Genomic DNA, 26,614 nt, shown 5'->3' with positions numbered 1-26,614 from the left:
ACTTCTTAGGGTAAAGACAGACATATTCTGGTAGAAGTGGGTTTTTGAACTGGCACTACATTCCAAGACATTTGTTTTTTGAGCAGAAGATTTCAAACCACTTTGCTGCACCTAGAATGCCTGTCTTTCCATCTACCTGCTTAATATCCAGGTCCTGTAAACAGCTTGCAAGTTGTCTAGGTCACTGATCAAGTGACAGCATCCTCTTCCTAGTCAGTGGCTGGATGCCTGACTGAGACCATGACATGCCCTCATTCGCCATTGCCCTGAGTGATGTCATCATCATGTAGCCAAGACAGGTTGACTGTATATTTTTGTGATATTATCCTGTTTGCTGTGTGATTCCTGACTGGTTGGAATACCATGTGACTAATGCAGGGAGAAGGGAACAAAACAGGGTAAACCGGGGGGGGGAGACCTGTGGCCCTCCAGATGTTGTTGGACTCTAGCTGCTATCATCCCTGACCATTGGCTATGCTGAATGACGGTAGTTGGAAAGTACAACAGCTGGAAGGCCATAGGTCTCTCCTAGCCCTTGGGGTAAACAATTGCCCTTGGGGTAAACAATTATTCTAAGCAGAATGAAAATCAGGTGAATCTTTAAGCACTTTGGAGACATTTATTCTTTTTGAAGACATTTCTTCTTTGGAGACACTGTAATCCTGAAAATAAAAATTAAAAAAAACACCCTGGTGCCAGTTCAGCATAACCTTAGAAAATGACATAAAATTGTTAGGTCAGAACCTAACAAAAAAGAGTGCAGAAGCTTCCTTGCTTGTTCTTTCTAGACACTAAGGTTGCACTAAGGTTGTGAAGTGTGCATGTCCTTTCATGTGTCGCCATGTGGCTTGGCCTTCCACAGTCCGAACCGGACGGTTCTATTAGACTCACATGATGATGGCTTAGTGCTTTAAGCTTTAGTTCTATAATACGTAGATTTGCCTGCATCTGCAGGTTCAGCAGCTCATTCGTCTTAAGGATGGAACTATGCACTATACTAGCAAAATAAATGCATGTTTCCTAAACGCCTCTATCAGTTTTCAAATGGAAGGGGGCATTTGCAAGTATGCGGAGAAAACTTTGCAATGCATTCTGATTCTGCAAATCCCCCCCAATTATTTTTCCCCCACAGTTGTGCCGGCTGCTATTAAAAGCATGGGGTAAGGCTGATAACAGTAAAATAATATCTGGCGATCTACCAGAGTCAGGTAGGATCTGCATGCAGGAGATTGGCAGAGCCAAGAGAGCAACTCTTAGCAGGAAAACTCCATGCTACACATGCCTCTTCCCATCTTTAGATTTTGCTGCCTTCATCAGGGTTCATCAATCCATGGGGGAAGCTGCCGTGCAGATTCAGCTTAAGCCTCCTTCTTTTAGATTTGCTTATGCTGGCAAGGAAGGCTTTCAGAGTCTGCACTCAGGTCCAGATGTATGTCTCTACGTAGTCCCCCGCCAGGCTCCCTACACTGCCTGCTTGGACCGCTGTTATAAATAGCTAGCCAAAAGTCTGTCGACATGGCAGGTGTGTGGACTCAATGGGTATTCTCTGCATAACTGTTGGGTTCTTGTTGGTAAGGATGGAGCCATCCTACCTCTGGGGTGGATGGGAAGGTGGGTTTTACCCTCACCACTAAAGCATTCCCAAGTCCAGCTCTTTGCTTTTTCCGATAGGAATGAATGGCAGGCACTTACCTTGAAAGAAGGGGTGGTGATGGTGATTCAGCTTGCTTCCTGCCTTGGTGACCAGTAGTGTAGTGACAAATTCAGAAGTGCAGGGTCCCTTCATGATAACCGTGTCACTTCCCCTCACAGCCATGCCCCCTTGCTCCCTCACTTGCTCCCAGTTGTCATCTGCACACTCCTCAGTTCTTCCCTGGTGCAACTTCTCCCACAACAACAGAAGTCCCTAGGAGTCGATCAGCATGAAAGGGGAGTGTGTTAGCTACTGTGAAGAGTCTTCTCAGTAGCTGACTCACCTCCTTTCAGTCTGATTGGCTCCAGTAAGCAGGAAAGGACAAGGAAGCATGATAGAAGGCTCTCAGTGGCCAACACACTCCCCGTTCATGCTGATTAGCTCATAGGACGCTGGAGACATAGGGACCCTCCTGGGACCCTGCTCTCAAAAAAGTAAAGGGTCTAAGACCCCCTGGACCACTACACCCTTGTTGGTGACCCCAACCTCTCAAGTGTTCTCCTATCTATGTAGTCTGACTCTTCATCTGCATATCCCCATCATTAGTTCTGCCTGTGGCACACCAGCATGTGACAGAATCCTGGGACCTGCCTTTGATATATACACCAAATGAACTAAGTATTCTTCTGCTTATTATAGGAGGCTTATTGTTTTGATTGTGCAATAGAATGCAGTGCCAACACAAATACTAAAATGCCCTTGGTAAAGAGAGAGAGAGCTCTATGATGCATCATCAAGAGGAAAAAAGCATGTTCCATGTGGAACTTATGTGAAGTTAAAGTCAATTGTCTCCCTTTTGAGGTGCACAGCAATTATTTTTATAGGTGCATCCTGAACTTTCCTGCAAGCTCTGCCAGTTTGCTGTAGTGATCAATGAATGATAAGGAAGGAGTTGTACTCTGGATTGTTTTTCCCACCCCTTTCCATCAATAAGAAAGGACATGATGAATTTGATATTTAAAACAAATGAGAGGAAACAAGTGCAGTCAATAAGCCTATCAAGGTCTCAATTAATGGCATTGGGGAGATTCCTGCATCTTACAATGACCTTGAATAAACTTAAGCTGGATAAGTCATCTGCAGGGATTGAAAGCTAGCCTGAGGAAAAACTAGCAACTGTCAGGGAAGCAGAGTAAAGGGGTGGATGTCTGATAGCCAGTTTTATGTTGGCTTGTTCAATGGCTTCTTGGTGCAAGAGATGCAGGAAACATGTGTGTGAAAACCCTCCTTTCTCCATCGTCCGAATAACAGTAGGAGAAATGAAGTCTTACCACAATTTCCTGAAGGAGTGCACAAAACTGGAGAAGATGGCTGGGACAGGTATGTTGATGTCTGTTTATGGTATCACCCCAAAAGCCTTTACCGAGACATAAATGCCACTGAGTTCCTTGAGATTTATTCCGTAGTAAAAGTGCTCAGGTTTGCAGTCTTAAAAAGAAAGGAGTGTTGTCGTATGATCCTAGTCCATACTGATTTTGTGGATATATTTTTCTGCATTTCAGATTATTTTACTTTTGGTTTTGAGCTCATCCCAGAAATTATCCATTAGAAATGTTTAATCAAAATACAAGATGTGTGATCTTAAGTAAGGTTACTGAGAAGTAAGTTCAATGGGATTCCTTAGGAAGAATGTTTAGGATCAAGGACTTGAGATTGTGTGATCTTTAGGGCCTGGCCTTAAATGCCCATCTCAAGGATGGACATTAGTAGTACAGCCTAGGGCTAGTCATTGGCTGTTATTCATCTAAGTCCCACTCAATCAAAGTATACCCATTTGAAATTAATGACCCTAAGTTAGCTATGTCTGTTAACTTCAGTGGGTCTACTCTGAGCAGGACTAGCACTGAATGCCATCTATTATCTCCCAGCCTCAGCTCTCCATTTGTAATATTGAAATAAGAGTGTTCTACCTCTCAGGGTTGTTGTGAAATCAGTTAATCGTGTTTGCTGTAAAGCACTGTACAGGTACAAAAAAGTCTGTATTTTGTCTCTATTATTATTTCATTATTTTATTTTTTAAAAATTTAAATTTATGTTTTCAAAATGGCTTCTAAGTGGTTTGCAAATAAAAAGGCAATTACAAAATATAAACACACAGTAAAACAATTCCATCAAAACATTACCATAAACATCCACAATTAAGATGTGCAATAAAACAAGCCCATTACAAAAGGAGGTTCCGGTCAGGAAAGCAGGGGAACGCTTCTTTAAACGGGTGCATCTTCAAGAGCTAATGGAATGCCAATTATTAAAATACACACACTCACACACCACCTTCTAACATTCTGTCACATGTGAATGTGGCCAAGAAACAGAATTTAGGATATTAAACAATTAGATGCTTCCTGATTCCCTATAACTTTGATCGTTGGAATCACCACAGCTAGGGAGCCTATATATCTATTCCCAAATGCACCCTTTTTTCTCCTATAAGTGAATACCTGAGATTCACTCCAAAGGCATGCTTGAGGACATTCTGGTAATGAGGATGTCAAGCCATTTTGTTTGCTCACTTACTGCCTTGGGTTAGCCACTAACTCTCAGGCTAACCTACCTCATATGGCTGTTGCTTCATTGAATTCTATAGGGTTTATTTCTGAGTAGACCTGGTTAGGATTGCAGCCTAAGTCATCGTATTGTAGACATAATATTTTACTTCCTTTAACCAGAATGATGCATCTTTGTATTATAAAGCCCCATGTCTGCCCCCCCCCCAAAAAAAGTTGTACAGCTTGAAAGTCTCAACAGAATCTTAGTCTGGTCTGATTACTGCAATTTGATTTACCTGGGAGTAAGCCCCATTAAATATGAAGATGCTTACTTCTGAGAAGACATGTATACATTGTACTATAAGTTAACTATACAGTGAATTTTTAATGAGTGCCCAGGTGTGTATTTGTGGGGGGACACTCTGGGACTCTGTGCCATTACTTTTTTGGCAGGCAGCCCCCTCCCAGAATCCCTCTGTCTCTACAACCAGAGACAATCAGCTTGATCGATCTTCCCTCACTGCTGCTGAAAAAAAGGGGGGGAGAGGACCTGGAGCTTAAATAAGCCCAGCTGCCCCCCTCTGTTGGTGCACTCGCTTGAGTGCTGTGCTGATTATCTCTCTGTGTGGCGGCTGGAAGGAAGGAAGGTGAGGCAGAAGCGGCTGCATGCACGTGCGGTGCAGGCTCACAAGTTGGTGGTGCACAATTTTGATGGTGCATAATTTAAAAAATATTTATTAATTTAAAAAACAATTAATGGCTGGTGGTGCACATTAATTTTTTAAATTAATAAATAATTATTATCATGGTTCTTTGTGACTCCCCTGGGATGACTTCTGGGGGCCCCTGGGGATCCCGACCTCCAGGTTGGGAACTACTGTCCTAATACACTGTTCTTCAACCTTGAGTACCGAGATGTTGTTGGACTACAACGCCCATCATCTTTGACCATTGGCTAAGCTGGCTGCAGTCGATGAGAGCAGTAGTCAGAAAACATCTGGAGACCCAAGGTTGAAGAACAGTGCCCTAATAGAACCCACTGCGGCCTTAACAAGAGGCCTAAACAGTAGTGACAGGAGTTTAGAAAGCAAGGCTGAGATCAAGCACAAGAAATCAGATTACAATCTAGGGGTAACATCAATAAGGAGTAGTGACTCATTAAGAGACACAGGAAGTGGACTTGTCTGCAGGCAGATAGTTCTTACATGTAACATAAGCCATTTGGGGTGTAAGAATGACGCAGGGCCAGCTGTATGATTAGGTAGAGTGAGGCAACCACTTCAGGTAGCTAATGCTGGGTGACAGTTAAGGCAGCCCCACCCACCTTCTTTTCTTGAGCACGCTGGCCATACTTGTGTTTTAATATATTTTAAAGTCTTTTTATGATGTTTTAAAGTGCTTTTAGTGCTTTTGTTTGTCACCCTGGCCTCCTACTAGGAGAAAGGGCAGGATATAAATCAAATAAATAAATAATAACTAATACTCTTTCATTGGAGGACACACTGCGGCCATATTCACACTGTAGATTTATTCACTATTATTCCACTTTAAATAGTCCTGGATTCCCCTAAAGAATCCTGGGAAGTATAGTTTGTGAAAGGTGCTGAGAGTTGTTAGGGGACTCTTATTTCCCTCAGAGAGCTACGATTTCCAGACTGGCTTAACAGTCAGTCCCTCTTCCCAGAGAACTCTGGGAATTGTAGCTCTCTGAGGGGAATATGAGTCTCCTAACAACTCTCAGCACCCTTCACAAACTACGCTTCCCAGGATTCTTTGGGGGAAGCCATGACTATTAAAGTGGAATAATAGTGGAATAAATCTACAGTGTGAATGTGGCCCAGATGTAGGTAGTGCTCTGCCCCCATAACTAGACTTTTGTCCTCAGATGCTGTGGAGAAGGGCAGTAGAGGGCACAATCCCATTATCTGTACTAAAGTAAAATTCAACTGCTAGGCTAGTAAGCTTTTGTGTGTGGAAAATGTGTGTGTGTGGGGAGATCTTGTCATTCGTCTCAGGTAGCAAAAAGTCTCGGGCCAGCCATGAAATAAAGTGTCACATAATGTGTAGAACAATCGATTAGTGTAGGAACACCTATTCCCCAAACCCCCAGCCTATTAGGGCCCCATCTGCACTCTACATTTAAAGCTGTATATATAATACCACTTTAAACAGTCATGGCTTCTTCCAAAGAATCCTGTGATGTAGTAGAGCATCGGACTAGGACGTGGGAGACCAGAGTTCAAATTCCCACTTAGCTAGCCATGGAGCTTACTGGATGACCTTGGCCATTCTCTGCCTCTCAGCCTGACCTGCCTCACTGGGTTGTTGTGCGGATGAAATCCAGAGGGGGAGAACAAAGCTGTATGCCACCTTGAGCTCCATGGAAGAAAGATGGCATATAAACGAAGTAGCAGTAATAAGAATGAGTTGTTAGGATACCTCTATTCCCCACACAAAGCTACAATTCCCAGAATGATTCACCCTCTTCCTAGGGAACTCTGGGAATTGTAGCTCTGTGAGGGGAACAGGGGTCTCCTAATAACTCTCACCACCCTTCACAAACTACAGTTCCCAACATTTGTTTTTCGTATATTTGTTTTTCGTATATTTGTTTTTTAAACTCTTGCTTTCATTTGTATTTTGATCGTTTTATTATGTCTGCCTTTTAAAAGTCTGCTATTATTACTATTTTTAATTATTTAAATCCCTCAGAGGTTGTTATCATTATTTGTTACATTCACATTTGTTTACATTATTTGTCAAGTTTCAAAGCGACTTGACAAGACAAAATTGACTCATAAATCCCTTTAAAACCAGGAAAAAGTAAACAATGAACAATAGAAAATACATAAAATGCTCATTCGGCAATGTATACAGGACAAGGCCTACTCACCCCGCTATATATTTTTAAAATTATATATAAATGTTGCTAAATAAATGTACATAAATAAATGTTAATTCAGAAAGGATATGTGCCTATCAGACGTTTGGGAAGCCACCATCTTAAGCACTATGCCACAATGCTTAAAGCATGTGGAACATCCAGCCCTCTTGCAGGGCCGACTTATCCATTAGGCACAGTAGGCACAGTGCCTAGGGCCCACAATAATTTTAGGCGCCCATGGAAATGTTTTAATTTGTTTTAAAATCAGAAGGGAAAAAATGAACTTTTAGGGTCGAAGAAAATCTTTTAATTTTTCTCACATCAGAAAAAAATAAAATGTTTAGGGCCCACAAAAATCAATTAAATTTTGCCTAAAACAGAAAAAAAATAAAATGTTGAAGTATTTAAAGTTATATCAAAAATAATTTTTAATATTGATATTACTATGGTAGAGAGCCAGTGTGGCGTAGTGGTTAAGGTGTTGGACTACGACCTGGGAGACCAGGGTTCGAATCCCCACATAGCCATGGAGCTCACTGGGTGGCCTTGGGCCAGTCACTGCCTCTCAGCCTCATGAAAACCCTGTCGCCATAAGTCGGAATCGACTTGCAGGCAGTACATTTACATTTTATTATTATGGTGGGAGGGGCCCACAAAGGCAAAAGTGCCTACGGCCCACGAATGTCATAATGCGGCCCTGCCCTCTTGAGAGGATGCCCCCTTGTGAGAGTCAGTGCTTTTATGTAGAGTTTATTAGGATTTTCACATTAGTACAATAAAATTGTACAATCCCTTATTCCCTGCCCACCCCTCCCAGCAACCCTACTTTCCTCTTCCCTCATGCCCCCCCCTTTATGTTCAGTGGCTTGGTGTGTTCTATAGTGTTCAGGTTCATGTGCTCAGATGAAGGGTTAAGGCAAATGAGTGTCAAGTGTTGTGCTGGAGTCCCACATTGACAGCTGTTGGCTCCCTGCATTGCATCGTGCTTCCCACTTCTTCCAGTTATGGGTTTTACTCAGTTGCTAAGCGAAAATCAAGGGATTCCCCCTTGGAATCGAGTGGCAGTAGTATGCTCGCACATCCCTCTTAAAGAGAGAGGAATGAGAGGCCAGCCCTCCCCACAAAAGCTGCCTCTTTCCTCTGCCTCACACCAGCAGCGACACACACGCCTGCCAGCCAGCCAGCCAGACAAAACAGGGCAGGACTTGCCAGAGACTGCATGAAAGGCTGTCTAGAGGCAGTTCTTTTAAACTGGTTTTTGTTTAGATGGACCTTTTGCATTGAAACAATGGTGGCCGCTTGGAAAAAACTGCAGGGAAGGGAGCTGGATCTCTTCAAGCTAACAGGTGGGCTTTTTTGTGTGCAAAATAAATAATGCTCGGCTTCCGTTTGCGGAACTTCTAAAAGGTGCTGCAGCCAGCTGCTTGGTGTGTCTGTGAGTGAGAGAGAAGATATTTTGGAACATGCTTCCAAAAGAAAACCAGCCCTGCTGTTTGTCTCCTCGTTCCCCACCCCCCCACTGCCACACCCACCTCCTGTCTCTCTCCTGATTTGTACTACTGTAGCTACCAACTTGCTTTCTTTATAGAGGATGCTTTATGGAGAAAGAATGGAGTCACCTGATTCCCAAGAGGGCATCACCTCATCTTTGCAATGCAATCTGTAGTGGTGGTGGGCTTTTAGGGTATTAATGGGCATAACATCGTGCTGTTTGCTTTGAATGGTTTTAATGCCAATGTAATAGGATTAAAGCAACCAGCATTAGGATTTGGGGTTGCTTCCTGGCTGCTCAGAATGCACAGTGCAGGGCTTCATTTATGTTCTGGTAATAAAGAGAATCAGATTGAATAAGCAGATGACCTGTGTTACCTGATCGCATGTGTAGCAATGATCCTAATCAGCAGTAGTAAACCCATTTGAATTGTATGGGATTTATCTACTAACTACACATGATTGAGCTTTGAGACAGTATTAAACATATCTAGGCTCCTAGGAGAAAGGGCAGGATATAAATTTAATAAAATAAATGAATGAATAAACAAACAGATGGCTGGAGTCTTTCCGAGATCACTGTAAAATAAATCTTTCTATGGGAACATCGCCAAATATTTTCCTTGCTCCTAGGTTTTAGGAATCTACACATCCCTTTTATGGAAATGCATGTAACAATTATTTGTAATTTGTTTTATAAATATTTTGCAGCTTAGGCTATGAGTGTATATAGATAAAACAGATTAACAGAAGGTAGGGAGGAAAATTGGCGTTGAAACTGTGTCATATCCTATATTTCAACAAGGGATTTCTTAGAGGTTGTCGGCATTCTTTCACTGCAATGATTCTCTGGCAAGATGGTAAGCTAATTTATTTCCTTTCCCCCTCAGTAATGTGAAAGAGTTCAGTACAGGATTTTGCTATGGCAGGCAGATATTATGCATTAATAATGGCATAGCTGGAGTTATATTTTCTTCTAGCCCATTCAACAAAAACACTTTTTGAATATGAAACGTTAAATAATCCCTTTAAGTGAGGCAGATGGCATTGGCTCTCATGTCAGTTCTTACAGATAATGAACAGAGGCAGAAATCTTCTGAACGCTTGCAAAATGTGTTTTACATACACAACTATCTGAGAGACTGCCTCCTTCTCTACAGACCCTTGTGGGTGTTAAGATCAGCAGAGGGGGCCCTCTTGGGGCAGCCCTATGTTGTAGAATTCCCTCTCCACAGAAAGTGTCTGGCACCTTCATTACACAGCTTTTGCAGTATGCCGAAGATGCATAGAACATAGAAAACCATTTTCAGCTGAATCAGACCCCTTGTTCCATCTCGCTCAGTACTGTCTACACTGACTGGAAGTGGCTCCCTGTGGTTTCAGGCCTTTGACACCTAAGAAATGTGACTCTGATTTAACTGTTTTTAATGTTGAATTTTAGATTGTTGTAACCCACCCTGGGACCTGGGTGGGTAATACTATTATTATTAGTATTATTAGTATTATTAGTAGTAATACTAATAGTAATTCAATTTATCCCCCCCTTCACCAGGGCGGGTCACAACAATATAAAATAAAATATTAAAAACAGCTTAAAACAAATGTGATACTTGTTATGTTGCGGAGGAAGCACTGTTTTCCCCAATGAGATGAGTGATTGTGCTGCAATATAGTAAACATTCAGCCGTTCCAAAATAATGCAAAAATAACGAAAATTCCCACTTGTGTAAACTAAAGAAAGAAAAAAGAGAGAAAGATTTGAACCCTTCCCCCCCAAACATGCTTACTTTCTACAGCCAGGGAGTTTTTGACAAGGAGGAATATGTTGTCATATGATTCTCCACCTGCATTCTGAAATTGTGCACTCATAACAAGTGAGCCTTACCATGTGCTTTTCTCTGAATGTGTAGATCAGCGCTTTACCAGCGTTTAGTGCAGTGATGATGGCCAGGGATGTGGTGGTCTGGGGTCTCGTGGGGGGGGCAGTGTCCCACCAGGGGCTCTATGTCTCCAGAATCTTATGAGCTTATCAGCATGAAAAGGGAGTGTGTTAGCCACTGAGAAGAGTCTTCTAACATGCTTCCTTGCCCTTTCCTGCTGATTGGAGCCAATCAAAGTAAAAGGGTGTGAGACAGCCACTGAGAATTCTCAGCAGCTAACATTCTCCTCTTTCATGCTTATTAGCTCCTAGGAATATTAACAAGGATCTCATTCACAACTCAGCAGCAAAAGGTGGGAGCATGGCTGTGACTATCATGAAGGGACCCTGCATTTCTGAATTTGCCACTACACTACTGATGATGGCTGACTTCCTAACCCCTGAGGGCTGTATGCTCAATTGGCCTTTAGCAGTCCTGCACAATTTATGACCTGCCAACCCACATTCAGTCCCACAGCTTTGTTTGTGGCCTACAAGAGTCTTGACAACCTGTCTTCCCCTGTTCCTATGCATAGAGTGGCTCTAGAAAAGAGTTAGGAGGTGCATACGCAAAGCACACTCATAGTATATTATTTGCCCCAAAGAACCCTGCAAAATGTAGTTTGTTGAGGGTGCTGGGACTTTTAGCTCCTTGAGGGGAAAACTACGGTTCCCAGGATTCTTTAGGGTGTGTGACAGCCAGAGTGACGCATACACACACTGCCTGAGTCTCCAAAACTGAATTGGAAACTGCCATTGTCCATGATACTCTATGGACGCAAACGGGGTGTCGCACTGGTCCCTCACCGTTATGATGCAATTCCTGTTTTCCTGGCATTGGCGATTTGAGCGTGTTAACTCAGAACTGCAGTGTAACTTAGACTCTTTGGGGCCACCGTATACAGCTGGAGGGCTGTGCTTGGCTTTGTCACAGATTGGGCAGAACTGGTTCATGTCTGGCAAATGAGAGTTGAGGTGAATGTGAAAATGTGCATTCTGAGTAAACACGTGTAGAATTGCACTGCTAGTGTTTTTGCTTCTTTCTGGATAGAAAAATAATTTTCTCACACACACACAAACTCAGACATTGGAAAACTCTTTCCCTGTAAAGTGGTTAGATTTGGAAAAAGTGACCAGAGCAGTTTTCTTCGCACAAAAGTATGAGCTAAGCCAAAACCAATTCCACAGCTGGCATGGATTAGCACAGCAAAGCAAACCCTGAACAGAACAGAGGGACAGCAGCAAATGAAGCCATGTACAGTCATGGCTCCATGGCTAGCACCAGCAAGGTTGGCCATTTGCCAGTGCCCAGTGATGGGCAAATGGATCCAGCTATTGTGGAGTTTAAATCTCTCAAATGGGAAAGAGCTCTCTGTTTTTAACAGTCACAGAAAATACAAGGCTCCTTTTTTTCATAGGGTCTCAAGGGGTGGTCTGAAGGCACATGATGAAGTTGCCTTTCTGAAGTGAAGCAGGTCAGTGCTTGGATGTGAGGACTGCCTGAGAACCCTATGTATAATTCACTAATAGGCAAAAAACCTTACGGTTTAAGAATGTACCTATGGCGAACAGATATTTCTATCACACTTTAAAAAGCAGGGAAATTGGGCAGCTATAGTGAATGCATCAGGGGAGCAGGAGACCTGACGTCCTCTCTGAGATATTGTACTGCTCTACAAATTGGTCAAAATGCAAACGCAGTTTGGGTTGGTCTTTCACAGTCCAATCCACTTGCTGTGTAGCTTGGAAGAATTTGGTAACATGTGCCTCTGAGCATATGGTGAGTGGTAGCAACACCTGCAGTCAGCCCATATAACAGAAACAAGAGATGTGCTGTGCTGATCTTGTTTTACCAGGGAGTAAAGGTAAGTGGCTTACCTTTCAAGGGAATGATGGGAAGCTCCATGAATAAGAGCCGGAATAGGTGCTGCATTCGCCATGAGGGGTCCAGCACCTCTGTGGCACTGTTCACCAGATCTGTTTCCCACTCTTTACCACATTTTAGAACCCAATCTGTGATCTGAGGCCATGACAGAATGAAGGTGCACCTCTTTGCACAGTCTTATGGAGTGGGGTGAAGTATATCCGGCATTTGAATTTATGTGACTGCTGCTGGTGGTTTAAATGTAACTATTTTGTTTTACGCTGTTTTAATCTTATTGTTTAATATGTATGTATTTATTTAACTTGTATACCGCTTTTTCAAGAAATCTCAAAGTTGTTTACATCTCAGCAAAAATGATACATACTATATAAAGATACATTCAGTACAACTGTTGTTGTTGTTGTTGTTGTTGCTGCTGCTACTACCAATAACATTCCAAATTTTAAATAACATAAACAATAAATGTAAGTAACACAACTAAATGTCTTTTGGCCTAAATTTATTCTGCCTTGGGACTTCCAGGAGAAGGGCAGATAATGATGATGATTAAAAGTATTTATAATAGTCCCTGACCATGATCCATATGAATGGTTGCTGGCAGGGGTAGCAAAACGCACTACATGCTGGCCCTAGGTCACATCAGGAGTTCTGTTGGACGGTCTGGTGTGAGGAGGTGGGACTTGTCCCAGAGATTCTGATCCCTGGGATAAAAGTACTGCCTCTTGCACCAGCTCCACAGCATAGACTGAAATGTGTAATTGACAGGCATCCTACTGGAGTGCATATGCAGTTCAGTTACGGAGCACCATTTGTAGCCAACATGGTGCCCTCCAGTTGGTTTGCACTACAACTCCCAACCCCACCAGTATTATGGGAGTTGTTGTCTGCAACATCTCGGGGGCACCATGTTGGCTACCCCTGCATGGCTTTCGTACATATTGGAACATCTGTAATTGTATTACCTAAAAGGAGTTTTGGAGGTCACTGTTTTGGATTGTTTGTTTTTTTACGCTGTGATTGGATTGCACACACTGTAGTCTTTTCCACACTTAGTTCAGGGGTGGAAAACCTCCAGCCTGGCCCAGATCCCAGTTTAGCATGTGAGGCTGTTTCCCCTAAGCCATGTCCACATCGTATGTGACATCAGGTGTGGGGCAACTGTGCAACTGAGTTCCCCATGGGGAGCTCAGTCGTGCAGCCGATCAATGCAGAAATCGGCTTTGGCAGCCTTAAGCTTGGGGTTTTGCCAAGAATAGGGTTGGCAAAGCCCTTCACTGTGGTTTCTAGTCACCCAACAGGCAGCTAACTGTTGAGCACTGCACAAGGGACTTTGACAGGCGCTTGAGACATCAGATGAATGATTGGTGGTTGCCCTGCCCACCTGTCAAAGTTGGCCCCTAGTGGTGATCTGACCCACCGGGCCAAAAAAGGTATCTTCATCCCTACTGTAGTGATTTTGCAACACTACTGCAACCCTTTGGAAGGCTGACATACAACATGGATCTCTTTCAAACTTAAAATTGTGTTATTGTTCTCAGATTAATAATATTTCTGAGGTAGGTTCAGTTAACAATAGTGCCAGTGAAAGTCTTCCCCGTATTTGAGTATTCAACATAGGCAGATAAGAGAAAATGGCAAGATAAACCTCTCCTCCAAAGCTTTAGTTGGAAGAATGATCCTTCCTTTCCTCCTCCTTCCCCACACATCAGGGCCGGCGCGACCATTAGGCAGAGTGAGGCAGCCACCCAGGGTAGCAAATTATTATAGTTACATAATTTATTATTACTGTATTTTTACTCCCAGTGAGAGATGCTCGTGGGATTTTTCTGTCTCAGGTGCCAAAAATAACTTGGCCAGACCCCTGATACTACACGCCTTCACTTGGTGGTGGGGGTGATCATCATTTGCCATTTTGCCTCAGGCAGCAAATGTCTTGGGCCAGCTCTGCCACGCCAACTGAATAGAAGCTGAAGCTCTGTGTTAGGAGGCTGATCAGATGAAACACTGATCCAGATTCAGCATTACAGGCAGAGGATTTTCCTTGTGATTAAAAAAAAACCACCCTGTCATTAGATCAGCTTCTGCCCATAGATGCAAACTGGGTCATGTTTTCCCCAACTGCCTTCACCCAACCAGCGCTTTGCAGAATTAAGCTGCGCTTGTAACCTCTCCGTCCCCTGTAGCAGCAATATCCAGATTCACCTGCCAGCAGCATGCAGATCTTTCTCCCTTGGTGGGTGAGGTAAGCAGAAATAGCAACCACCATCAATAACCGCCTGGCAGTTTTTGCTTCCTTTTGTTTTAACACCTCTGCAGTGCATCTTTCACCACAGCTGGGCCTTCAATGGTGGAGTTGCTGGACCTTGCAACAGAGCAGGCGAGGCTGACTGCTGTAATTTATAGCTTGTTTCCACTAGGGAGAAGGGTTGGGTGGTACCACTGACTACGTTATAGGGCAGGGATGGAAGCGAAATGCCTCTCTGGCCCTAGAGAGTCTCCCCAGGCACACCCCCTCTTCCCAGGCCACATCTTTCTGTGGCTTTGCACCCTTCTTGAGTGTTTTTGCCTGGGGGAGAGTGCTGTTGCCTCTTCCCATGGCTGACTCTTGTGAGAACAGGATGCTGGACTAGATGGCCCTTTGGCCTGATCCAGCAGGCTCTTATTATGTTCTTGAACTCTGATAAAGGTTCTTCCTTGCTTGGATGGAGGACTGAGAGGGGTGTGTGCAGGGCCGGATTATGTCAGGCTGAGGCCATAAGCCATGGTAAGATTCAGAGGCCCCATACTATAAAAAAAAATAAAGAGGAAAAAAGTGGTGGGAAAGCGGCAAGGAGGGAATGAGTAGAAATGATGTCAGGTGTGGAAGAGGACTTTAGAATGTGTTGGCAGGCTAGCTCCCATTGTCTCCTCTTGAGGACTGAGGTGAAGTTGTCAACCTGTAGGCGATACAAGTAGTCCAGCAACCCTGGGAGGGAAGTTTATTTATTTATTATTTAGACTATTTCTATACCGCTTAATATATAAAAATATCTCTAAGCGGTGTACAAAAAAGGAAAAACCACAAGAAGTATTATAAAAAGTACACAATAAAGCCATAATACAAATAAATCATACATAATACAAATTTTTAACAAATAAATATACTAACACAACAAATGCCATCACAGAATCAACTTGTGAGCAATCCTTTAAAAAGTTGATGGGATAGGGTGTGGATTGGGATGTGGAAGCTGAGGTACAGAATTTTGTGGTGGTTTTTAGTGGGAAGGTTATTTAAGCCAAAGCGATTTCAATGGTAGTAAAACGTTTTAGTTATCTCCAACGTATTTAGAGGTCCCTCATAATATGAGGCCCTAAGCCATGGCCTACATGGCTTATTCCGAAATCTGGCACTGGGTGTGTGTAGAAACCAACCTGCTGTAACATTCATTGCTGTATCCACTTTTGCCTCTGGGCCCCACCCTCCACTGTCATGTGGCCCCTGGATGTTCCCCAGAATGGACTGTGGCCCTCCTGCCCCATTATAGATTGTTTGATCCAAATCCCATCTCTGCCGTGACGGCATTGGACTGGTTCATATAGTATCAGAGCAGTGTGGGAATCTTTTCCTGATGGCTGGCTGGATCCTACGCTGCTATGGTAGCAGCTGTAGAGAGGAATAGCAAGGAGGATCTGTCAAGTGCATAGACCCAAGTGCTGGCAGGGTCCAGCCCTCGATGGCTGGAGAAGTGATAATTACTGCAGCAGGGGGGCAGCAGCCAGGGAAGAAATCAGTCAGTGAGTACCATGGGATAGCCCAATGGCTTTGCTCAGGAACAAGTGGTCTAGTCTTGAGGCAATGCAGCGAACCTTGGATCTCTACAGCAGATAGTGGCCTCATATTGGCTATTTGGAGTCACCTGATTTCAAGGACCAGGAAGATTCTGCGCTGGAATGTTGGTGTCTTGGCTTTAACTGCCTGCTGTCCAGTACCCCAGCTACTGGCTGTGGAGGCAAAAGGGGACAGGAATGGATGCCTTAGTCCCAAAGATCCTGTTGTGAGCCTGGGAAAGCTGATATCTATATGGGATCAAGCCACATCAAAGTTGCTCAATAGCCATTCTCTAGTTATGTATGAATTCTCTCCTTTTTATAGCCGGGCCAAGTAATTATTCATGAGGCTCATCCCTTATAATTAAACTGGGTATTTATCTTACTTTTTTACTTTTATATTTTATTATTTGATTATAAAAGGAAGTTAGGTTCCCCAGCTAGAACATATATAACTACTCAGTGTAATAACTGTATTTGACGTGCCATAATGCAATTTCCTGTTATGTCTCTAATTCATTCACTGAACAGTACCAATCCCAACCGAATACAAATACTCATAAATACATGTCATGCTGAATATCCAAAATACAAAAAACAATTCAATTGAATTTCCTAGTAATTAGATAAGAAAATAACAGTGTTGCCATAGAGTTTTAGATGGTTCACAATTGTAAAGGTAAAGGTGTCCCCGCACTTATAGTGCGAGTCATTTCCAACTCTTAGGGTTACATCCTGCGACGTTTACTAGGCAGACCGTATATATGGGGTGGGATTGCCAGTTCCTTCCCCGGCCTTTCTCTACCCCCCCCCCCAGCATAGGCCGGGTACTCATTTTACCGACCACGGATGGATGGAAGGCTCAGTGGACCTCGACCCCTTTTATCGGAGATTCGACTTCCTCCTTCCGTTGAAATCGAACTCCAGCCATGAGCAGAGCTTCGGCTTCGTTACCACTGCTTACCACTCTGTGCCACGGATATACCATATCTATATTACCCGTTTGTTCGTATATAAAATGTTTTAAACAGATCAGTTACAAAATTGATAGAAAAAGCTCTTTAGGGTAAAAACAGTCCTAATTCCCCCCCCCATCTATTTATTTATTTATTATACTTGTATACCGCCCCATAGCCAAAGCTCTCTGGGCGGTTTACAGTAACAAAAAACATATACAATTTAAAAATACATATTTTAAAAAACAATTTAAAACACAATTTAAAAATTTGAAACAATATAAAACACATGCTAAAATGCCTGGGAGAAGAGGAAAGTCTTGACCTGGCACCAAAAAGATAACAGTGTTGGCACCAGGCGCACCTCGTCAACAAGATCATTCCATAATTTGGGGGCCACCACTGAGAAGGCCCTCTCCCTTGTTGCCATCCTCCGAGCTTCCCTTAGAGTAGGCACCTGGAGGAGGGCCTTTGATCTTGAACATCGTGTACGGGTGGGTTCGTATCGGGAGAGGCGTTCCATCAGGTATTGTGGTCCCAAGCCATGTAAGGCTTTATAGGTCAAAACCAGCACCTTGAATCGAGCTCAGAAACATACAGGCAGCCAGTGCAAGCGGGCCAGAATTGGTTTTATATGTTCAGTCCGTCTGGTCCCTGTTACCAGTCTGGCCGCTGCATTTTGCACAAGCTGCAGTTTCCGAACCATCTTCAAAGGCAGTCCCACGTAGAGCGCATTGCAGTAATCTAATTTAGAGGTTACCAGAGCATGGACAACTAAAGCCAGGTTATCCCTGTCCAGATAGGGACGTAGTTGGGCCACCAACCGAAGTTGGTAGAAGGCACTCTGTGCCACCGAGGCTACCTGAGCCTCAAGTGACAGAGATGATTCTAGGAGAACCCCCAAGCTACGAACCTGCTCCTTCAGGGGGAGTGCAACCCCATCCAATACAGGTTGGGCATCCACCATCTGGGCAGAAGAACCACCCATTAGCAGCATCTCAGTCTTGTCTGGATTGAGCCTCAGTTTATTAGCCCTCATCCAGTCCATTGTCACAACCAGGCACCGGTTCAGCACATTGACAGCCTCACCTGAAGAAGATGAAAAGGATAAATAGAGCTGCATGTCATCAGCATACTGATGGCAACGCACTCCAAAGCTCCGGAAGACCGCACCCAATGGTTTCATGTAGATGTTAAACAGCATGGGGGACAGAACTGACCCCTGCGGAACCCCATACTGGAGAGTCCAGGGGGCCGAGCAATGTTACCCAAACACCACCTTCTGGAGGCGACCTGCAAAGTAGGAGCAGAACCACTGCAATGCAGTACCTCCCACTCCCAACTCAGCCAGTCTCCCCAGAAGGATACCATGGTCGATCGTATCGAAAGCCGCTGAGAGATCAAGGAGAATCAACAGAGTCACACTCCCCCTGTCTCTCTCCCAAGAAAGATCATCATACATCATCATAATTCCCTCTTCCAAACACACTCACCCCTTAGAACTGCATTACAAGCCCCTATCCTTTGTCCAGAATTGTTAGATATTCCCTACTATCCGCATTAAAAATGTAATAATGGAAGTGGAAAGCTTCTATGATAATCAAACTCTGCTCTTCGACAATTCAAGAATCGGAGTTTGGGGTATATATTGGATAGATGTTGCCAAAAGGCATGCTGGATCAAGCTCATCAAGCCCTCCTAATATGTCTTGATCAAAATGTCTTGAGACTGCTTGTCAAAACTCAAGCAGCTGTCTTCAAGTGAAAAATGATTTCTGATGTCCACTCAGCTTCAACAAACACATGATATTGCATTGTAAACCAGCTGTTTCCCCACCATCTTCCAGCTCCTTGGAAATGAGACATATAATCAGATTATCCTCCTTGATTTTATTAACATAAGAACATAAGAAGAGCCTGCTGGATCAGGCCAGTGGCCCATCTAGTCCAGCATCCTGTTCTCACAGTGGCCAACCAGGTGCCTGGGGGAAGCCCGCAAGCAGGACCCAAGTGCAAGAACACTCTCCCCTCCTGAGGCTTCCGGCAACTGGTTTTCAGAAGCATGCTGCCTCTGACTAGGGTGGCAGAGCACAGCCATCATGGCTAGTAGCCATTGATAGCCCTGTCCTCCATGAATTTGTCTAATCTTTTAAAGCCATCCAAGCTGGTGACCATTACTGCATCTTGTGGGAGCAAATTCCATAGTTTGACTATGTGCTGAGTAAAGAAGATCAAGTTCATTGATCTATTGTGCGTGAGTTCTGAGGAAGTTAACTCCTTTTACACTTGACCATAATTATTAAGCTTAGGTCCAAACTAAGTGTGGGGCGGGAGATCTGTGATTTGGATTGTTTTGATGGTTTGTTTGATGGCTCTGTCTAATAATCTATCTAAATGTGTGAGATCTCCTACAGTCTTTGTTTTCCTTTTAGTTTTGAAGATCAGAGTAGTGTCATGACTTTCCCCCCATGACCTGTCTCCACTTGCATCAGCATCTGTACTTACTTTTTTTGCTGTTTTTGGGGGGGAGGGGGGAGGGCCAAACTAGATGTAATATGTGGGTTCAGTGACTGGCACTCCCAATAACTTTGTATTTATTAAAAAACAGGGAGGGGAGGGTGGTGATGTGTTGCACTTTATAGAGAATAGTCCTCAATTTGAAGGAGTCCTCTGTTTGAAGGGCTGTCTGGTCCAAGTCAAATTTTAAGATAATGAACCCTAAGAAGGGAAAGTGACGAGAGGCCTTGAAGTTGCCCTTCAAATGTTAGCACCTGGGGAGCAGACTGAGAAGGCACATGGGCCACCTGGTCACAGTCTTTCCTACTGTGGTGAGATGTATTTCAGTTTAAATTATAGTAATTATTTCTAAATTTCTACCTATAAATTGCTGCTCGGGACCAGTGCCACAGTAGTGCATTTTGAAGTAGGTGAGCTCCTCATGGCAGACACCAAAGGGCTGAACCTATGTGGTCCTAATAAATGGGGTATTATGCTATGTATTTGACTGAGCATGACTGCAAATCTAGTGCATAGTTTCCTGTGAGCAAACGCCACTGAACTCACTGGTTCTTTTCTGATATCATGGGTTCAGCCTGTAAAATACATTGAGTTTAAACAAAAAGTCTATAGTCAGCTGAAATCCAAGCTTCATTTCTTAATTAGAAATGCAAGCAATCTCACAAAGTGGTCTACCATTAAACTGCTAGCATGAAGTTGGAACCCTGTCAATGTAAAGACGTATCCAGCCTCTGCTTGATTATTTTCCTCATTCTGTGACTCTGTGTTTAATCTGTCACAAAACAAACTTGAAAGCTTTCTTAATATCACCCCCCATTCATTTGCCAGAGAAACAAAGCTCCATCAATTACTCTGGTGCTCTAACAGATGACATCATCGCTCCTGCTCTGAAGAAGAAAAAAGGTCCTGGAGCTGTGCTCCACCCCCACCCTCCATATTCCCCCTCCACTGCACAACTACTGGGGACTATGGATAGCCCCCAATGCACACATGTATGCACACATGCACTCTCTCTCTCTCTCTCTCTCTCTCACACACACACACACACACACATACACACACACACACGAGAGAGAGAGAGAGAGAGAGAGTCCAATAGGGAGAGTGGGTTGCAATTAAAAACACAAAAAGGGTGCATAGCATAGGCAGTGGGTGATAAGCGTTCAACCTGCCAAACCTGCCCCCCCCCAACTCTTCCTCTGTCTGCATTCTTCTAGCTGGGATGCTTCTCTCTTTAAAGACAATCTGCAAAGGAAATTATCTCAATAGGGTATGGACTGCAAGATGCACCTACCTGCCTTGTTTGCACTTTAAATTGCACACACACACACAAACTGGGACAGACCCAGTTTAAAAAGAGTCTGGCCTCCAGTTTGCACAGTTCACTAGTCCATCCCTCAGTGAGGCAAAGTTAATCCCTTGCTCTTAACAGAAGAGCCAAGCTAAACAGGCTGGGTGGCTGTCATTATCGCCCTGGGTCTCCACCAGAAGAAAGATGTCTCAGTGTTCTGCTATGGCTGGTTGGCTCAGCTGGTCTTTCATTAAGCAATAAGGCATTACTGTGTCAATCTGCTATACACAGTTCAGTCTTTTTCTCCAGCTGGTCATCTCTTTGACACTCATTTGGAGGCTATTAGCATATAAATGAGTTTGATTGTGTTGCGGTGCGGGAGGAGGAATGTGGGAGGACTGTGGGACAAGATGTTATTCACTGTGGCGCATTTGGTTGGAGTTGCTGTGACCGTGTGTCTACTTAATAGAAGACAGTCCTGTATTTGATGGGCTGTTCAGTCCAAGACTTGTTTAAACATCTAAGGAGGGAGAATAGGACAGGCCTTGAAGTTGCCTGTCACTGGTCAGCACCTGGATCCGGTAGACTGAGCAGGCTGGCCACAGCCTTCCCCGCAATGGTGAGATGTACTTCAATTTAAACTAATTATTTCTAAATTTGTGTCTATACATAAATATTTGCATCTGGTGGACTGTTGGGACAGAATGCTGGGACCAGCTGGATCTTTGGCCTTATCAATCAGGCTTCTTCCTGTGTTCCTAGCACAGGCATATTTCATGCAAATCTGTATCCTTCCTCTTTTGGACTCTCTTTTTGGTGACTCATTTCTCTTTCTTGGCTGTGTGTAAATGGCTGCCCTAGTTTACGCAATGCCTAAGCTGGCCCTACCATTAGTAGAGTGAGACAGCCTCCTCAGGAGGCAGATGCTGGGTGGCAACAACAACAACCCCCCCAGGTGTTCCCCTTGAGTCCCCAGCCATTCCCCTCTGTTGGAGGATAGAGCTGTGTGCGCTGCATGACTTACCAGCATCCCCTAAACTAGCCTCCTGGCCTTGGGTGTGCTTGAGGTAGGGATGGGTGAGAATTTCGATTCAATTTGCATTTCAAGCAGAATTTATCAAATTCACAATTTCAGAAACAGTATGAGAACCGAAACACAGCCATCCTTTGAAATTCGCATTTATTAGAATTTTGGGATACAGTTCGCCAACTAAAGAACATTTACAAAAATGCATATATTAGGGGAAAGTGTGCATAAAAATAAATACATACAATAACATGCAAAAAGGCATGATGTGATGAGAAATGGCTTGCAAAAATGTGTGCCTTTGTCAAAACTGCCTACAAAAATGTGTTTATTTGGAGAAATTCGTGCTAAAATGGTGGAGAATTTTCATGAGGATTTTAAAAAAAAATAATCCATAGATCGCTGTAGAAACGTAGAGAACTGAATTTAACTGAAGCAGACAGATCTTTCCATCCCTAGCTGGAGGACGCTATCCTCTTACCAGTATTGAAGTAAGATTCAGCTCCCAGTCTAGTTCCTTCTGTACCTGGACAGAAATTAGCAGCAAATTGTGCTGGCCCTGTGCAACAGTTGCAGTTTAAACCCCAGCACTAACATGGGTCTTTTGTACCCATTTCAGGACATACCTGCCAGTACCTCCTCATTGTCATGTAATTTTTACCTAGAAGTGCTGCTTGTGCCTTGTGCAGCTCACACCTCATCTCTGTTCTGTTTCTGAGTTAGCATAAAAGTTAGTATCTTATTAAACAGGCACTCTCAGGGCTGGGGAACTTATTTATCTTATTTATTTATTAGATTTATATCCCGCCCTTCCTCCCAGTAGGAGCCCAGGGCGGCAAACAAAAGCGCTAAAAACACTTTAAAACATCATAATAGCAGACTTTAAAATATAGTAAAACAAAAACATCTTTAAAAACATTTTTTAACAATTTTTTAAAAACTTTTTTTTAAAAAAAGATTTAAAACATCTTTAAAAATGCAGATTGGGATAAGGTCTCTACTTAAAAGGCTTATTGAAAGAGGAATGTCTTCAGTCAGCGTCGCAAAGATAATAGAGATGGCTTCAGACCTGGGGGTCAAATGCAGCCCTGCAGGTCACTCTATCCAGTCTTCAGGACTTTCCCTTGGGCAAGCCTATTTCCCTGGCCACACCCTTCACTGGTCCTGCTCTGCACCCGCCTCCAGTGGTTTTGCCTGGTTGGAATATGCCCTTGAACTGTCATGATGCCTCTTGTTTGTCTGGGTGGAGAGATATCTGCATTTGTGTGCATGTATGGAAACCTCTGACTCTTGTGTGGGAGAAACGTAGCCTACTATACAACAGTAAGAATCACATCCATTTCTCCACCCAGTTTTGTCTCTGGTCCCACCCACCACGGGCATGTGGCCCACAGAAGGATGCCAAGAGGGAATGTGGCCCGCAGGCTGAAAAATGTTCCCCCACCAGTACTTTATCTGATAAGGGTAATGGCACCCTTGAAGTCTTCTCCTGGCATCCACAACGCCTCTGAACCCCCCTCCCCATTGTCTCCTTGGTCATGAGTTGGTGAGGATGGTTATGTTTTTTTCCTTTGATAAGTACATAGAGTTGAAGGAGAAAGTTGGAATAGTGATGCCCTTTCCCACTTCCCCTTTCAGCTTTATGTGGTTCTCAACGCTTAGATTAATTCTTCTGGATCTGACTTTTACCCGGATCCCTTGGAAAAGCAAAGTGTGTACACATGCATGTTTTCTCTTAAGTCTCTTGGGGAGGGGGACTGATCCAGGGGAGGGGGGAGAGAAGTGGCTAGAGAGAGTAGTGTCCATGGCACTTGCTCAGAAATCCAGATGTGCTCATAGGCCTAAAAGGGTTGGCAACCCCTTGCTTTATCGCAATGACTGTGGAGTTCCCTTGAATTAAATGTCTTCTTCCTCATCCTAATCATTAGTTATTTGTATTAATGGTTTCATTGGGTGGCATTCAGTGCCAGTCCCATTGAAGTTAATAGACACAACTAACTTTGGTTCATTCACTTCAGTGGGTCTACTCTGAGCAGAGCTTAGTTGTATACAAACCATTGTGTATTTTTGTAATGTATGTTGTTTTAATTTGCTGTACACTATATAGAAATGGTCTAAATAAATGTAATAAAATAAATATTGCTGCCTGCTGTTAGCTTTCTAGTTTTGTTTCTGTTTTTCTGCGTGCTAGTCATTTATGGTTTTGTTGTTGTTATGTGCCTTCAAGTCGATTACGACTTATGGCGACCCTATGAATCAGTGACCTCCAACAGCATTTGTTACAGTTACATTTTTAGTTGTTTTTTTAAAAGCAATTTATCAGTTTCATGTTTTCAACTGATGTAGTTGCTTTGAGCATCTTCTGGCAAGAATCTGTGACCCCCAAATGCAATCAATAAGTCACAGTGCCCAGCTGGAAACTCAGGGTAATTTTACTGCAATGTTGCTTAAATACACAGTCAGCAGCTTTCCTGAGCCGTTAATCCCACTGAGTAATTTTTCCATATTAATAAGATATGCTTGTGTGTGTGTGTGTGTGTGTGTGTGACTCCAGATGCTGTATAACGTGTGTGTACCTACAGCTGCTTTCAAAAGCACTAGGATGGGCAGAACATATTATATCAAACAGAACATCGCTTGCAGGTCCTGCAATATAATTTATGTAATCAAATGCAAAAAAACCAGGATGTCATATCCAATATGTAGGAAAAACTACAACTGACCTACGCACACGCTTCAGAAACCACAAATCGGCAATCTTGACACACAAAGTAGAGCAACCAGTTGCAAAACATTTTAACACTGAGGGCCATAGCTTGTTGGAGTTTTCTATAACAGCTATAGAGATGCCAACAGATCCAGCAGCATTGACTAAAAGGGAGAACTTTTGGATATACTCTCTGGACACATTGGTACCACATGGCCTGAACCTGGAGGACAGTACCACCACTACTTAGCTTCTGCAAATGAAGCCCCTCTGAGCATTCCATCCACAAAGCTCTATGACTGCCACCTTGGTAACAGCATTTGTTTATTAGCAGATGATGGAGGAAGCCGAAACGTTTTGCTAGTAAAACAAAAACCTCTGTTTTGTTAATCACAATTACATGTATTCTTGACAGATTGTACTGAAGAACTTAAGCTGTGACACCCCATATTGCCCCTCCCTCTCCTTTTTAATTATTGCACACATTATTTATTTATTTAAGTAATTTATAGCCCGCCCTAGTTCATAGAATTATGATTATCTAGTATGCAAAAGTCTATTTGCATGCTAAATGACCCAGATTTTCTCCATGGTCATATGGTGAGTGGGATAGTAGGACAAATTAAGGACTGCCTGAGCTCTTATATCCCAGCTTAATCACTGAAATCGTCTAGGGGAGAGCTCTGTTAATTGTCCCCAATATTAGATGCCCAAATGGCCTCAACTAGAAGTCAGACAGTTAGCATTGCCAGTCCCATTCTGTGGAATATTCTACTAGCAGAGATTTGGCAGGCACCCTCCTGATTAATTTTCATTCATCTCTTGAAGATCTTTTTATGCCAACAGGCCTGTTCAGATTAAATGTTTTGAAGATTAGCCATTCCTCTTCATTATTATTTTGTGGTACTTGATGTTTGATTGCATTTATAAATATTGTTGTACACCACCTTGATATTTTATATGAGGTGACTACCTAGAACTACTTTTGTAACAGCAACACAAATTTGAAAATGAGGAAGTGCAAGTATATTGCATGCCAGAAAGGAAGATGTACATTTATCTGTCTACTCATCTGTAATATCCCTCTTCAATTTTTTTTTTTAAAAACCCATTGTTACAAAATGGACATGATGAAGACAGAGGTGATCCCATCACGGATAAGAACTGGATTTATTTATTATATAGCTCCGCCAGAGTGAAGGCCCTTATGGAGTCACACATGCAAAAGGTTCCCCAACCCAAAGAGTTTACAAACTGAAGATAGATATGGGTTAAGGAGAAAGCAAAAGGGGAAGAGGATGAGACTGATTATATTGACCGGGGGGGGGGGAGAGATACTGTCCAGCTCAAAAAATGACAACAGGTGCACTTTTTTTGTAAGTAAAGAAGTGAACATTTATTTATTGCAAACGAACAGCACCAACTCAGAATTGTAGAAAGAACAGAGTATAGGCCAGATGCTCTTACAAGTTAATGGGTTGACAGAATCTAGGCCAAGGTTGAGGTGTCCAAGATCAGTAACAACAGCTTCAGATTTGTACAGGAGTCATGAAGTTGTTCGAATGAGTTTCTTGCCTACCCGCCAAAGGTTTAAGCAGAGGCAAAGAATATCCAGCTACTCCTGATAATCCCGGCCCTTGCAGGAATTCCTGGCCTAATGGCAGGCTCTCTGCCTAGGGAGACGAATCTCCTCTTTTCTCTTGATGCGCTGCCTCTCCTTGGAGACATTGCCAGACCTATTTCCTCAGCAGGAAGCATCCTCCACACTCTCTAACAGCCCCCTCTCACCTGTGGGCAAAAGGAGAGGCAGCTTCTAGAACTCCTGCCTCATCAATAGACCCAGGTGCATCAGGAGACACGTGTGTGTGTGTGTGTGTGTGTGTGTGTGTGTTTTGTCAAAAGGGCTCTGCTCCATTATGTCTCCACACACACACACACCTGACTCAA

General features: G+C 43.3%; 1 protein-coding gene across 1 annotated transcript in view; it reads left to right on the top strand.

The window, feature by feature from the left end:
• The first annotated feature begins 2,937 nt into the window (after positions 1-2,937).
• MCF2L2 (MCF.2 cell line derived transforming sequence-like 2) overlaps positions 2,938-26,614 on the top strand; it is a 283,600-nt gene continuing 259,923 nt past the window's right edge. The window contains exon 1 of the mRNA XM_061637410.1: positions 2,938-3,013. Coding sequence (XP_061493394.1) covers positions 2,953-3,013 — 61 coding nt within the window. The 5' untranslated portion in view covers positions 2,938-2,952. The remainder of the gene's footprint in view (positions 3,014-26,614) is intronic.

This window comes from Rhineura floridana, chromosome 7 (assembly GCF_030035675.1).
Source record: "Rhineura floridana isolate rRhiFlo1 chromosome 7, rRhiFlo1.hap2, whole genome shotgun sequence".
Classification (NCBI taxonomy): Eukaryota; Metazoa; Chordata; class Lepidosauria; order Squamata; family Rhineuridae; genus Rhineura; species Rhineura floridana.
The sequence above is the reverse complement of the archived record's forward strand: the minus strand, read 5'-3'. Positions and strand labels throughout refer to the sequence as shown.